The 15539-nt window shown below is 37.7% G+C and overlaps 1 protein-coding gene across 1 annotated transcript in view; it reads left to right on the top strand.

Moving 5' to 3' along the window:
* Positions 1–1637: 1637 nt before the first annotated feature.
* The window catches only part of ABCB5 (ATP binding cassette subfamily B member 5), a gene marked incomplete at both ends in the record, with an annotated part of 34037 nt that continues 20135 nt past the window's right edge, over positions 1638–15539 (top strand). Inside the window, 14 exons of the mRNA XM_079538123.1 lie at positions 1638–1642; positions 1773–1840; positions 2914–3001; positions 3115–3160; positions 4049–4202; positions 4584–4650; positions 4877–5068; positions 6175–6346; positions 7344–7468; positions 9671–9848; positions 10317–10430; positions 11220–11330; positions 13963–14088; positions 15230–15433. Of these exons, the coding sequence (XP_079394249.1) occupies positions 1638–1642; positions 1773–1840; positions 2914–3001; positions 3115–3160; positions 4049–4202; positions 4584–4650; positions 4877–5068; positions 6175–6346; positions 7344–7468; positions 9671–9848; positions 10317–10430; positions 11220–11330; positions 13963–14088; positions 15230–15433 (1650 nt within the window). The remainder of the gene's footprint in view (positions 1643–1772; positions 1841–2913; positions 3002–3114; positions 3161–4048; positions 4203–4583; positions 4651–4876; positions 5069–6174; positions 6347–7343; positions 7469–9670; positions 9849–10316; positions 10431–11219; positions 11331–13962; positions 14089–15229; positions 15434–15539) is intronic.

Below are 15539 nucleotides of genomic sequence, written 5' to 3'. Positions count from 1 at the left end.
ACTTCATTTATCTCTGAAGTTAACTGACTAGCTTAACTGAGACTCAGCTTTGGGACAGTGGTATTTGAGTGCATAGGGAAACAAGCAGAGTTTATTTTTCTTAAACATTAAAGTCATTACTGTTAGTAAATGATGCAGACTTTGGTATAGATGGGGAAGGGAGTGGAAGAATCCCTATTTTAGGACTGCACAGAAAATCTGTTTTGTGTACCTGTTTTCTTCTAAGAGGGGGAAAAAAATACAAATCCCACTGAGTTAACCCAAAGCAAAGAACAGTTTTAGTTTTGCTAGAATGAAACGCAGCACAAATTCTCGGAAGAGAATTACATGAGCAAAACACAATGCTTTTGTGTATTAGTTCCTCTGAGAACAGCAACAAATTTAGCTAGCTTTGATCTTGATGTTGCTTAGAAGTGGGAAGTGAAAACGCTTTCAGTGGTCTAGTTAAAGGTCATCAGTATCTTTATTCCTAGTTGAAATTCACTGAATACAGTGAAGCAATTCTCCAAATCCAATGTGCTCTCACAAGCCTGATTTTACTTTTTTTTCCCCCTGGGCAAGTGACTTTTCTTCAATACCTAAAATACCTACCTCCATGTGCCTGAAAATAGGGGATTAGGGAACTCCTCTGAAGAAGTGGTCCCTGCGATAACAAACTAAAATTCTTTCAGCGTTAGTAACAGTGAGAACCAAGTCAGAAAGCGCTATTCGGGCAGCCGTGCCAAGCAGCTCGCTGTGGGTGCCTGCGCCAGCCCAAACCCCTGCCCGAACTCTCCCTCCAGGCTGCAATTCCACCTCCACCTGCCAGCCGAGCGACAGGCGGGCAGAAGGGCGGTCCTGCCCGTGGCGGGGTGCGGGCGGTCCCGCCCGGGAGGCAGCTGCAGGACACGGCCGGTTCTGCAGTCACTGTAGAGTGGGGTTCTGCAGTCACTGTAGAGTGGGGTTCGGGCAGCGGCTGGTAAAGGTTCTATGGGGCTGGTCCTCCTGGTCACCAAAAAGAAAGGGCACAGCATGAGGTGTAAAGGTAAGCTGAAATAATACGAAGAAAGGCACAGCCAGGAGCCTTAATTGAGGATGCTTAAGCTAGATATGTATTTTTAATGTTGGGTTGATTATATGGTCTGTTATCCTTTTAGCCTACATCAAATTCGTGTGTGTTTCTGCTTGTATGTGTTAAGCTGCATCAAGTAAAGCCTGGGCACAGCTGGCACCTCAGTTGCTTACTACCTCTGAACTTTTCTTAGCAGGTGCGTGGCAAAATACATGAGCACATCTTTGGTCCTTAGCATGATAATCATGATTGTATTACATCCAGTAAGTTTAGTTCAAGCTAATGATGGAAACCTTCTATCCTGTACTGAATCATCCACACTAATCCAAATGTGAATCATCTAGAGACTATTAAAACAGGCTGCTGAGATAGAACCTGTTGCTCTAATTTGCACTTAGTAAGATTTCCTCAAAGGCAGTCTTTAATCACACCATTACATGTTTCTTTATCATTACATTTCAGTCAGATAATTGTGCTACTTAAATAAAGTGACACTGAAGAAATGCAGATGTAATGTGAACATTCTAAATATCTACTCTTTCCAAACGTTTTGATATGGAACTTTTGATGTTTGGCTTTGTGGGGTATGGGGTAGGGGAGTTACTTGGGTTTTTGTTTGTTTGTTTTTCTTTCTTTTTTGGGGGGGAGGGGGAGAATTTCATTTTTTTCCTCTTTTTTTCTGCATGTGTTTTGTTTAACGTAACCTTTGTTTTTATCTCAGAATCATACAAGAAGGAATGACAGTGAATCAAAGTGTAAGTTTCACAGAAAACGACATCTCTGAAACTGGTAAGTAGCAGGCACAAAAACAGCATATGCATTTACAGAGTATATTACATAACTCTGTATCTGAAAGTGCATCATAAATCTTTCCTCACCACCACAGAGACAGCATATGTACAGTATCTAAGTCTGTACACTTGCTGGCAATTTACTGGACATACCTGATTTTTTCTCCTTAATGATTTCAGCCCACTTGGTTTCTGTTGAGAATTCAGTAACTTAAAGCCACCACCTAGAAGACATTAATGCATGAGTCATTCCACCGACTTCAACAGAATTCATTTACCTGTGTAAAATTCGTATTTAGGTGTGTCCTAGTCTGGGCTAGAAAATGCTCTTTAGACAGGCTTGTTAAGGTTATTTCAAGTCTTTTATATAAGTCTTTTTTTGAACTGACTGATGAGAGAATATGAAAAAGAGTATACAGAAAATTCTCCTCGCTCAGCAGTCAAGGATAGTTTGGATGGGAAATTGTTGGTGCATTGAGCCCTTTTCCCAACCATTTCTTTATCCATTTATTATATCCCATCCTATGCTTTTACAGTTTTAAGCTTTCTAGGATAGGAGTCCTCTTATGTAGATTATCCTTAGCACAAAGGAGGTGAGTGTGTGACAACTACTGCAGTGCAACTAGTAGTGATGATTATTACAGGCAAATGCATGATTCCTGAGTGAACTCACCTGTATTCAATGTTACCTACACCAGTTATAACTTTCACTATAAGCAATTCTGCTTATTTCTTTAGGACTTATGTTTTTTGCAGCCACTTCTGTAAGTGTTGAATCATTGCTCAGTTAGTCTCTGATAGCTTGTCTGTGTTAATATATTCTTAACTGTTTTCATCTCAGAAATCTAGCTGGAAGCTTTTTCAGGAGAGGAGCAGGTAAACTGAAGAGAAAGGAAGCTTCAAAAAGAAGAGACTGGTCTGTCCAAGAATAGAAGAAAATATTAGTCTTTAAGCTTGAAATTGAAATTTTTCTTCTTTTGAAAGCAAAAGAATTATCAGGAAAAGCTGTAACAGACTACTAGAAAAAAAAGTGGAATGTTATGTTAAGAAAATCTGCTTTTTATTCTGCAGAATTTGCAAGCATGGAATATGATAACCCTTCTTTCCAACATGAGGAAAATCTTGAAGAGAGTGACCAGTTGAAGGCCAAGAAAAAAAGGTAGGACTTCCTGAACTCAGCAGATTGGCCATGGGTATATTGGGTGCGGGGCTATATTTTTAATATGATTTTGCTAAAAAATGCTTATGTTAATTGTATTCTGTGTCTTCTAGGAAAAAAGATAAGACAGAGAAAAAGGTGGTTGGCATCTTTGAACTGGTCAGTGCCTGGATTGGTGGCTTACTTTTTTGTCATTGTCAATTGTTTGCCTATCAATTGTGATTCAGAAATTGAAAAAAAGAAAAACACCCTAAAACCCGGAGACCTATGAAGACCTTTGGTGCTGTTACATAAAGTCCTCGCCTTAGTGTATTGGTAGCACTTAGAGCACTAAAAAGGAATTGGTTTGGAGAATGAGGCTTACCTGTGCTGAGGCTGATCTAGGCTATATGTACTGTGCACACCCTTGCCTGGGCTCTGTTTAAAAAGGGTTTGTCCTGTGCTTGATATCTGAAGGACCTGCTGTTTGAGAGGGCTGGGGTTATGTTTTTGTGACCATTTTTTCTACCTAACAGCTATTCCTAAGTAACTCTACACACAGACTTGCTTTTTCTAAAATAAGAGAACTCCTATTGTTCTGTGGTTTATTGCATGTCTGTTTACGCTTTGGAAGTGTGTTTAGCACAGTCGAGAATAAAATGTTCTCATTTCAGATGAATCACATCCAGGAGCAGCTATTGAAGTTCATATTCACTTTTGTTGTTGTTGTTTTTTTTTATTATTTTATTTTTGTTTTTACTTTTTCCAAAGTGAGGAAACATTTAAGGATAAGTAAGCCTTAAGGTGCAATTGCAATTAGAGACTTTGTTTTCTGGTATATCGAAGCAAGGTGCTGATCAATAAATCACCCTTGTTTAAATTTCAATAAACTGTATATATGTGGGACCTACTACAAAATTCTTCTTGCATTCTGATTTTTCTTTTAGTTGTAGTCTTGCTGCTTTTTAGAATACATAGATGCAAATGTGTTCAGTATGTCTGCTGTACTGTATTTAGTATGCAAACTGCCAGGCATAACTTTACTCTTTTTCTTTAATGTTCACATAGTTCCGCTATGCTGATTGGGTGGATATACTTTTGATGGTGGTTGGTTTGATCGCAGCTGCTGCTAATGGTACTGGATTACCACTCATGATCATTATCTTTGGAGATATGACAAATGCCTTTGTTCTAAGCGGTGTGAATTCAAGTATGTCAGAAGGTAAATTTAGAATTAGACTTCCCCACATACCATTATGTTTTGCTACTGGAGCTAAGGCTTGTACATGACAGAATGAGTGCATGATTAACAAAATTCAACTTTTTGCAAATTACTCGATCATGTTCAATTGTCATGGCTTGAACCAAATAAAAAGTATGTACCTTATCAGTTTCATCTCGTGTAGGATGGTGAGGAGAATGAATAACTTCTGTATCATCATTTGTCAGCTACTTGCTATTAGAAGTTCAGGGAAAAATAAATGTGTCTGCCACATGTCTTGCCCTAATTGGAAAATACAAAACACTTTGAAAGTGGTAACCCTATATTGTCATAATTTATCTTTTATGTATGCTACATTCATAAGTACTTTTTTCCCCACAGGTTCTTCAGTAAATAATTCCAGTTGCCAACCAACTACAGGTGTAGATATAGAAGCTGAAATGACAAAGTAAGAGTTGTCATAGTCATTCCATTAACAGAATATTTGGGGAATTTGTATGCGTGTGATCCCTTTGAGTGGAATCCAAATTTTTACCTGCTCAGAAGGGCTTCACTGTAATGTGCTGCAGATTTCCGTATTTACTTTGGTGGGGTACATAATTATTGTTGCTTTTTGTGTAACCTCTCCCACAAGAAGCAGTGAGGTTATGTGGTCTTTTGTTCCCTTATCACAGGTTTGCTTACTACTATGTGGGAATTGGCTTTGCTGTGTTGATCCTGAGCACCGTCCAAGTATGGACATTTTTGATCGCTGCTACAAGGCAAACATCAAGGATTCGGCGGAAGTTCTTTTTTGCAGTGCTCCATCAGGAGATGGCTTGGTTTGATAGTACCCAGATAGGAACACTGAACACTAGACTTACAGAGTGAGGACTCTGTATTTTTTTTTTTTGTTGTGTTTTTGTTTGCTTTTGACCTCCTGAGCGGGAAGATAAATGGCAGTTTTTGTTTAAACACTTACAAGATAGTCTCAGAGATTTTATTTTAAAAGAATAAATGAACAAAACCACTGAAGCCTTTTCCATCACAGTGAAATTAAGACATTTGTGAGGGAGAAATTCATTATTATTTGTCCACTTCATTTGTTTCATTTCTGTGATATCAGCATTTGAAAGGGTTATGATGTGAAATGAAGTATTCTACTTGTCTGATGTGGGCTTTGTAGCGTTTATGAAGTATGTGGCAGACAGTACTAAACAAAAAAATCTGCTGTTTCCAACTATTTACAAATACTGAAAAGCTCTGACACATTATTGAATGGAAGCGAACTCATGCTTTTATCATGTCAGACCTCAGGCTGGACTCAGTCCAATGTCTCTTAGTCCTTGGTACTTTTCCATATTCCTCAGTGGATTTAGATTTTAGGACTATGATTGAAGATGCAATAGGACTGTATGTACAAGTTCAGGCTTTTCCGGGTTTTAAGACCGCTTTGGTCAGAGCTATGTCCTGAAAAGTGGAAGAGAACCCAAAATGAAATTCCTCTCAGCTCTAGTGTCTGTACTCACTGAAGAGAAAATGGGAAAGGAAAAACAGAGGTTCTTCCAAATAATGATTTTCATATAGAATGGACATAACAATTTCTCTGAGGCTGTAACCTAAATTAGGAGTGTGAAATATATTGGAGAGCACAAAGGAAAGAGTGGTTTGGAGAGGGTCACAGGAGGTGAGTAAGCAGTTTGGCTGCTTACTTGTTTTACTCCATTTGGATTCTGGGTAAGGAAACCAGGTCACAAGTGACCTGGTAACAGGGCACAGAAACAGCAGGAAATGGTAGAAAGTAAAGAAAACTACTCCTAAAAAATAGGTGCGTGCTTTGCTTTGGCCACAGAGAGACTAGTGGTACTGCTCAGTAGCTGCGGTTAGAAGTTTTGGTATCCCAGTTAAGAAATAGCCATGCAGGATGAAATAGGGGAGAGGTAGAATTATTGAAAGCTAACAATTATCTTTTTTTCTCTATTGTTATTTGCAGTGATATCAACACCATTCATGAAGGCATTGGAGATAAGATCTGCATATTTGTACAGTTTTTTTCCACATTTGTGACAGGGATTATTATAGGATTTGTCCATGGGTGGAAGCTAACGCTGGTGATTTTGTCAGTCAGTCCACTGCTTGCTGCATCAGCTGCAGTGTGGTCAACTGTAAGTATTCTGGGGTTAACAAACAAAACTAGTTCTTTTCATATACAGAGAGGAGGGTCATAATGGGATAAACCTAGAGTTGTTTCTAAGTTGGGAGGTTTGTTCCACACTTCCTTTGTAATTTCTGCTTCTGTAGCTTCTGTGGGTTCTCAAGCACTTACTTGCATGCCATTCCTCCCATCTGTCTAGTCTGTCTCCATGTCATGTGGCAGAAGGAGAATCTGCATCAGCATCTTCCTTGCATAGTATTTTTCTTGTGCAGAGCACTGCCTGAAGACACCACATTTCTTGCAAATGATTTACCAGGCTTCATGCTGTTAAGATTTGCATCTATGGAGTACATATAGTCTTCCCTTTCAGACAAGGAAAGGTTTTTCCCTTGTCATGTACTGTAGTCACATTTATGGGTAGTGCTTGCACTTCCAAGAGGTCACTTACATAGGTTTTTTTACCCCTATTCAAGTATTTCAGAGAAGGTAGGAAGCTGTATTGGGAACTGTAGTGTGATTAGCATACATAATTTAATATTCACTGCTGTTTTAGATTCTGAACACTTCAGTTTGTGATTTTTTTTTTTTTGAATATGCTCTTGAGAACCATTCTGAAAAAATGCTGTTTATTCCCATTATCTAGAGAATAGTGCTATTGCTACAGTCCATTAAATTCTTCCTTATGAAGTAGAGTTCCCATACTTCTTCATGGGAGCCCAACCAACTACAACTCACCTCCTTGATCCCATGCACATAAGAGTGTAGATTGTACTTGTCCTTAGCCCAGAAAGAATATCTTAAGTCATCAGCTGATGTGATACGGTCTTTAACTGCAGTAGGAACACTATGAGAAAAGCTGGAGTTGAGAGTAATTCAGGGCCCAGAGGAGATGACCTTGTTTTTCTAATGTTCTGTCCTTTCCCTTGATTGTTAATTGCTCTTATTCACCAACACGGTGTGCATATCACTTCAGTATGCTGCAGTAACATAAAGTTTTCAACTTCCAGCTTCTGGCATCCCTTACAGCTAAAGAGCTTTCTGCTTATGCCAAAGCAGGAGCTGTGGCAGAAGAGGTCTTGACTGCAATCAGGACTGTTGTGGCTTTCAATGGACAGCAGAAGGCATTAGCAAAGTAAGCTTTTTGAACTAATGCTTGTATTTAAAATACAGAATGTGTGTGAGACTGTGGGTTTCATTTTATTTTGGTTGAGGTTTTTTTGTTTGTTTTCGGAGAGGCAAGGCAGTAAGATTCTCATTGGCGACCGTTTATTCTTCTGTAAGTGTATAGCTCACCTGAAGATAAACATAACTAGTCATAGTCAATAGAGGCTGTTTGGTGTTATCACTGTAGCATAGCCTCAAATTTCTCTTCTGGATGAGATCTGGAGTCTAATTTAGAAATGAAAGCGGTGGCAAGGTTGTCTTTACCTAGTAGTCAAATACAGCCAAGCACATGGTTAATAGATGACTTTTTAGAACATGCATTACTGTTCTGATCTTTGATTAATGGCTTACATTTAAGCCTCACTGGTTACTGGTCTTAAGTAGAATTGCATCATTGCCTTTTATTGCTGTAATGGTTTGCAAATAACATCTGTTGGCATAATGCAGCGTTGGTCCTAGTCACGTAATCTAGCAACTTACCTTTTACAAGCCAAATGTGGCTAATCACAAATGTAACACTTGTTACTAGATACATCTGCAAAATGATAATATTAACTATGTAGATACGTTATGTCACCAGTATCATCCAGCTGGAAAAGGCAAAGCAGAAAATCTAGACTGGATGACTCATGTTTCTTCTTTTTCGACAGCAATTTGTCCCGCTCTTGTGTAAATTTTCTTAGATGGTAGTTCTAGCTCAGGGTCCTGCTGCCTGCTTCTGCATGTCTCCTTCTAAGGACTGAGTTCTGGATATTCTATATCATATTCTATTTAACTGGATTTGCTATGAATTTGCAAAAAATTTGTGACTTCTTTACTTTATAAAAAGTAAAGGGGAAAAAAAAAAAAAATACAAGAAATGACATAGATTAGACTTTCTTGGTCCTTACCAAGTCCAGTGGTGAGAACTACTTCAAACTGCTTTTTAACTATTTTCTCCTTTTTCCATTGTTTTCTGGGTTGTTTTTGTTTGGTTTTTTTTTTCCCCGCTAAGGTGGCATCTTTTCTCTCCTTCCACACTTGCTCACGTTAAATGAAAGAAGAGCTTTGGTACTAGTGGCTTTCCTAGAAATTAGTGTCTTCCTGTGGGGTTAACTAGACTTCCCCTAGTGACTTTCAAACTGTAGATTGTGACTCCTACATAACTCTTACAAGATTACCTCAGAGTTAGGACCCTTCAAGGCATAGTACTTTCACAATATTTGCGTAGATTGCTCTGAAAGTAAAGTCTGTTATTTATTTCCATGGAAGCCACAACAGATACAGAAGTGCACAATAACACTATTTGATAGAGCAAATTCTCACCTGCAAAACACTCTTTTTTTGCATAGGAGCCACCATTAGTTGATGCATTTGGATGAGCTGATCAAAACACTTTACATTTGGTGGTATAACAGCTATACATGTCTGTCCAGAACGTGGCTTGACTTTCGTGTTGTAGCTGCCGCTGCTGAAACATACCACCTACTGCCTCACTGTGCTTACATCCACTAGTTGGACATTTGTTCAGCAAGAGCTGACGAATGTCAATGGGTGCTGTTTTTCCTTCATGGAGGGATTCAGTTCCATCGCTTTACTTCATGCACGCTTCCATGTCAGATACCAGTCTAACAGACTGTCCCTCTGCTGCCATCTGTCGTACAGCAACAACATATAACTGGTGGGAAAGTTCAGCCTCTGCTGCTGTACCAGCAAAATCTGCCTCTGACGTCCTGGGCCAACAGAACAAAATAAGAGGCATTGCTTTTGGAGCAACCCTCTTACATTTGCAAGGAGCTTTCAGTCATCTTCTGCTCTGGCATCACTCTGGCTTCTATTTAACTGCCTTCATCCATAGTATTTATTTTTGTGTTCATGTTTATTTATTTGTAAATGTGAATTTATCTTTGATAGATAATGTTGATAAACATTTTTCAAGACCTCCTTTAAGGCTAACGCAAACAAATTGCTCTGGTGATGGTTTTTGTCATGATGATGAAGTCATGCTACTTAAATGTTTTCAAAGTATGCCTTCTGTAGTGCTGTCATCTAAAAATGTGAATGACAAGATTAGATGATCTCAGCACGTGTCCAAACAAAATTATTCAAAGGAATTCTATATCTGCTAGTCCCTTGTCAGGAAACACTGATCTGATGGCTTGTCAAATTATGGTTTCCCTATCTATTTCAGATATGATACTAATCTAGAAGCTGCCAGACGTGTTGGAGTGAAAAAATCTATTACTACCAATACATCTCTGGGTGTTTCACAATTTCTTATTTTTGGATCCTATGCACTTGCATTTTGGTATGGAACAAAGCTCACTGCTGAGGAGCAAGAAAATTATGACATTGGTCGTGTGTTAATTGTAAGTATGAGAGCGCAACATTAAAAAAAAAAATAGTAATTCTGCAGAATCAAGAGAGTTCTGTTATGTAAGAAGTGTTTATGATCCCTTCTTTATCTGAAGTGTCCATTAAATTAATACCAACTATAGACTTCGAGTAGGAAACCCTTGACTAAATTTTGAAATGTTGAGGGTCTCTTAATTTTGATGATATCTGGAAAAAAAATAAAAAATAAAAAGTAAAAGAGAAAGATGAGTTCTGTTTGCAGGTGATGATTTAAAAAAAAAAAAAAAAAAAAAAAAGCACATGTGAAAAAAGTTACCAATCATTGCAGAAAAAAGTGGGAGTGGACAAGAGTGACTGAAATATACCTTTCACTTGAACATTTAATTTCCGTAGAAAGGGTGCACAGAGTTGTTCTGGTTATGTGACAGCTAGGTGAGTCTGTAATCACTATTAACATCAAGGCTTTTCTCTCTCTCTTGCAGGTGTTCTTCTCTGTGCTTATTGGAGCCTTTTCCCTAGGACAAGCAGCTCCCAACTTGGAGAGTGTGGCTAATGCACGTGGGGCTGCCTATGAAGTATATCAAATTATCAATAAGGTAAGAATCTAAAGAGAAAAGCATTTCAACCAGACTTAAATATTTCACCTTGTGCTTAAAAAAAAAAAAAAAAGAAAAACAAGCCACCTTCCCCACTCCCACTCCCCCCCCAAAAAACACCCCACAACCCAGATCATGAGCTCTATAGATGCTCAGCACTTAAATTAATGTTGCTTTTCAAATGAAGAAAACTACCTCATTATTTGTTACGATGAGTGGTAGGTGATCTGGTATGTGCATCATTATAGATGAAGTCTTCTCTAATATTAGTTTTATGGCTCCCTTGGGAAAGAATTATGGCACTGCTCGTTTTTATTTTCTTAAATGCATATATGCACAGTTTTGGCTGAGGTGGTGTTTTGGTGCTTTGATTGTGGGTTTGTTTGGAATTTAAATACTGCTAATGAAGCTATATTAATCTCAGTCCTGCTGTTGTGCAGCAATTGGATATCTGTGTATATGAAATAATTAAAACAAGTAGAAGTCCAAAATTTGTACAGAAATAGCTATATCATTCTTCTCTAAATGGGTGTAAAACTCCTCCTGAGCACTGTGTTTTGTCTGTGAGATAATAAGTTATTCAGTTACAATTCTTGTTCGTTTGCACTTGAAAATGCACCATAATTGTAGTATTAAACTTTGCTCTCTTGCATTCAGTGTCCTGCAAATAATCTGTAACTGCTTTGCAATGGTGTGATGCAGTGTAAGCCATCAGCTATGTACTGAGCAATGTATCCAGTAGAAATATTCCAAAGTAATGAGCACTATATGTTCAAAACTTCTTTCCAGAAACGGCTTATAGATGGCAGTTCTAAGGAAGGCTACAAACCAGATAAGCTCAAAGGAGAAATTGAATTCAGAAACATCCATTTCAGTTACCCGTCCAGGCCTGATATTACAGTAAGTGTAAATTTCAGATGTACCTGCTATACTTACACTACAGCCCACTTATATATATATATATTTTTTTTATATATATATATATATATATATATATATTTATATATATATATATATATATATTTAATATATATATTTAATATATATATTATATATTATATATTAATAATATAATATAATAATATATATTATATATTTATATATATATATATATATATATAAAATATATATATATATATAATAGTATACTTATTACTACAGCCCACATGCAAGATTTTTTCTCTAATCCTTTTTTTGCTTTTCTTGTATGCTAAATGCGTTCCCACCTTTGGAGGTTGTGAGCTGAGGGAAAAAGCAAACAATGTCAAAAGATAAAGCTGTTTATCTACTACCACTGTCACCACCTGTGCACTATTCTTCTGCGCAGGACAAAGCTAAGAAAAGGTTTTGTGTTGCTCCTACTCTGAATTTCTGTGTACAAGATTGATGATAAATGAAATAAGGGTTTTCTTCGTTGTTGCCCCCCCCCAACCCCCCTCCCCCCCCCTTCCCAAATACTTGTCACTAAAACTCCCAACCTTACCCACACCTTACAGTTAAGCCTTGGAGTTGCTCTTTGCAGTCTCCTGGTTGTTTTGAATTGTCGTGATTTGCTGCATGAGGAATTGACCTGTGAGATAGTTAGACTTTGTAACAGCATGCCTCCAGATGAATCCAGTCTTGCCTCTCCAAACATACATTAGCAAATCTAACGCTATTCTGGACAAGTGTTAAAATTGCTCTTCAATAAGCAAATGTTCATATCCTCTGCCAGCTGAACTTCCTCAGTGACTGTATCGTGCAGTGTTATTTCGTTGTCATGGTGATCTAATCCTGTGGTGATACAGTTGTGTATTGTTGAGTATGGTAGAGATAAACCAACAGTTTGTAATCCTTTGAAGACATTTATAATAGTGAAAGAATGATTTGCCACAGTTCTTTGATGATTAAGAAACCAGTAGAAGTAAAGATTTCAAGTGTCAACAATTGAGGACTGAATATGCCAACTGACAGATGAGGATGGGGAATTTCGTTTCACTATGGCTGTTTCTTTGAATGTGTCACTTCAGTTATCTGGAGTCTGTCCCATCACACATCAAATCCTTTTCCAGAACAAAGAGCACCAAAGGATGGAACCAGATCTGGGCTCTCTGCCTAACTGAAGGTTTTTTATTTTACTCTTGGCTCAGAAACCAGAGGTGACAGGGCAGCCTTCATCAGACCATTAATTGTTCTTCCTAGAAATACTCTCCAGGCAGATAAGCCTCATATTGAGCCTGCAAGCTAAAAGGGAGGAAAATAAGGAATGTTTTTTCATCTTTCCCAATTCTACAACTTTCTCTGCTAATAGCATTAGTTATTTAATAGAGTAAAAAAGAAACAGCAAAGATGTTTAGAAGTTATCTAGTCTCCCAGGCAATTGATGTAACATGGTGTAATATCCCCTTTGTAGACTAAACTAGATCAGAGTTTTAAGGAGTCCAGCAATTGCCAGTTAATTTTGATAACATCTTACCTGATAGGAGAGTTAGACAATTGGGTGATTGTAACTATTTGCACCTGGTATTCAGAATGTAGCTCTAGCTTGGTAATGTAGGTATCATGATGTCAGCTTTTGAAAGACACAGACCTCACTGGTTGTGACACAGGGAAAGGAGAGCAATATTGTAATCATTTTGATCTCTCATTACAAAAACATGTGTGGGCAAAATTATAAATCAACCCGGTATAAACAAGAAGAGTTCCCATGGCAGCCAAATATTTTGGCAAGAACACAGCATTACTCATGTATAAAATTGACATATTTTGAGGTAAAATATTCCCAAATGTGAAAATGGCAACAAAGGTACCATTCATTTGTATTTTGTCCCTAGTTTTCTGAGGCTATTAGCAATAAGGTTGGAGGTTTATTAAGGACTTTCCAACTATTACCTTGTCAAAACAACCTTTTACATTCAAAAAATAGAGGAAAGCAAACTTGTTTCTCAGCAGTAGTATTTCAAAGTATTTCAAAGTGTTTCAAAAAAGCTAAATATTTTATTTCAAGATTCATAACTAAACACTGGAAAATGGAGAATCAGGAGAGTATAAGTCCCGAATCTGCTGCCAAATCTCACCAATCACAGAAACAGAGCAAGCAGGTTTAGAATACCAGGGCTACATCTCTATTAGTTGGTATGTGTTTTCTCAGGAATTTCCCCAGGCACTGAAATGCGATTGTCAGTGCTGGAGGGAACTCTTAAAATGCTTCTTGGCATGAACTTGGTCTGTTCCACTTATCAATCTTCTCAAATAACTCCCAGGCTTGGTTTGGTAGCTAAAAGAGACCAGAAATCATTCCCAAAAGACAGGTTGTATGTAGCCATCCTATTTCAAAAACTAAAACACTACACAAGCACAAATGCAAACTCTTTTTCTATCAGTGCCCCCAGAATATTCCCAGATATGCTTAATTTACTGATAATGCACAGCACTTAAACTATGCCCCTTTACCACTGCCTTGATTATTGCTACAATTACATTGATAGGCTGTTTTCTAATCAAATTTGTCAAACTGAGATATATATGTTTGTTTGTTTGTTTGTTTTTCTAGATCCTCAAAGGTCTAAACTTGAAAGTTCAAACTGGGAAGACCATTGCTTTAGTTGGTGCTAGTGGCTGTGGGAAAAGCACCACTGTTCAGCTGCTGCAAAGATTCTATGATCCTGACCAAGGAGAAGTGAGTACTCTTAAGCGTGTTGTAGTTTAAGGGATTTGGAGGAGGAGGAAGGGTTGGGGAGCAACACAACACACTAGTAAGATACGTGTAAGTTTTCCATGTTGACTGAATCTTTGACTGTTGATCAGATCTGAGCATTTCTCTTTGTATGTATGTATTTCCATAATTTAAACTTCAAATGAACCATCTTTTTCTGGAGGCCTGACTTCATTGTTCTCCCCCTTCTTTGTGATACCAATAGTAAGTACCACAAGTCTATAAACTTGTATCTATTCAAATCTATTTTCATTAACATGTTTTTTAAGATACTGTATTTGTTTTGAAGCAAAGTAGTATCCAACAAAACTTTTTGCTTTTTTTTTTTTTTCATTGGTCATAAATTGGAGAGAGTTTTCCTATTTAAGTAGTCTTTTTCCTGTCTTATTTTTCCTCTATCTGCTATACCACAGCAAAATTTTCCACAATCACTCATCATTCCGTCATTGCTCCATGCAATCAGGGAATGGTAAATTTTTCTCAGAAACTTCCAAGGGGGACACAAAATGGAGAAAAATAATACCAACAGTTGAGTGCTCTTAAATACTGAGCTATCACTGCAGTTGAGATAGTTATCAATTATCAGCATAGTAGCTTCTTAAACTTGATATTTCTGTGGTTCATTCCTACCTGTGTTTCAATTTACTGTTCCTCTTCTGTGCTGATTTTCCAAATATTTTGAGGATCGCATTGCAAATGATCTAGTAAAAGAAAAATGACCTCCCATTTATTTTGACTTGGGTTGTTTCTTTGTGGGGTAAAGCACAGCCACAGAAGCAATTGCATAGCTATAGCTGGGAAGACCATAAGACAATAAACTGTGGCATGGAGGCATGTAAACAAGGTAAAAAGCCTATAGGAAAGTTGGAAAACTCTTAAGCCAGATTTGTTCTCAGACTGAATAGTTACTGAATAAAAACCTAACGTCTTCTCTGGTTATGCTGCTCCTCACCATTTTGTATGTTTTGCAGCAGATGCAAAAACTTCTGTTATTGCTGCTTCACCATTTTTGTCCTCGTAGCTGATACTTATTTAATAAAAATTATTTGACATTTTATAAGTAGAATGTATTTCCTCAGCTTCTGACATACATTTTTAATCTCAGGTCACCTTAGATGGTCGGGATATTCGGACACTTAATGTAAAGTGGCTAAGAGAAAATATTGGTATTGTGAGCCAGGAGCCTGTTTTGTTTGCAACAACAATAGCTGAGAACATTCGCTATGGCAGAGAAGACATTTCTGATGCTGACATTGAACAAGCAGCCAAGGAAGCCAATGCTTTTGACTTCATATCTCGACTGCCTGATGTGAGTTTATGAATTTTTTTTGGAGTAGAATAATGAAAGATCCATTTAGGCTGGTGTCTTGTTTCTGGCAGAGAGAGCATGAGAATTTAAGTTGTGGTATAATTGC

Source organism: Tetrao urogallus (assembly GCF_951394365.1).
Source record: "Tetrao urogallus genome assembly, chromosome: 7".
NCBI lineage: Eukaryota > Metazoa > Chordata > Aves > Galliformes > Phasianidae > Tetrao > Tetrao urogallus.
The sequence above is the reverse complement of the archived record's forward strand: the minus strand, read 5'-3'. Positions and strand labels throughout refer to the sequence as shown.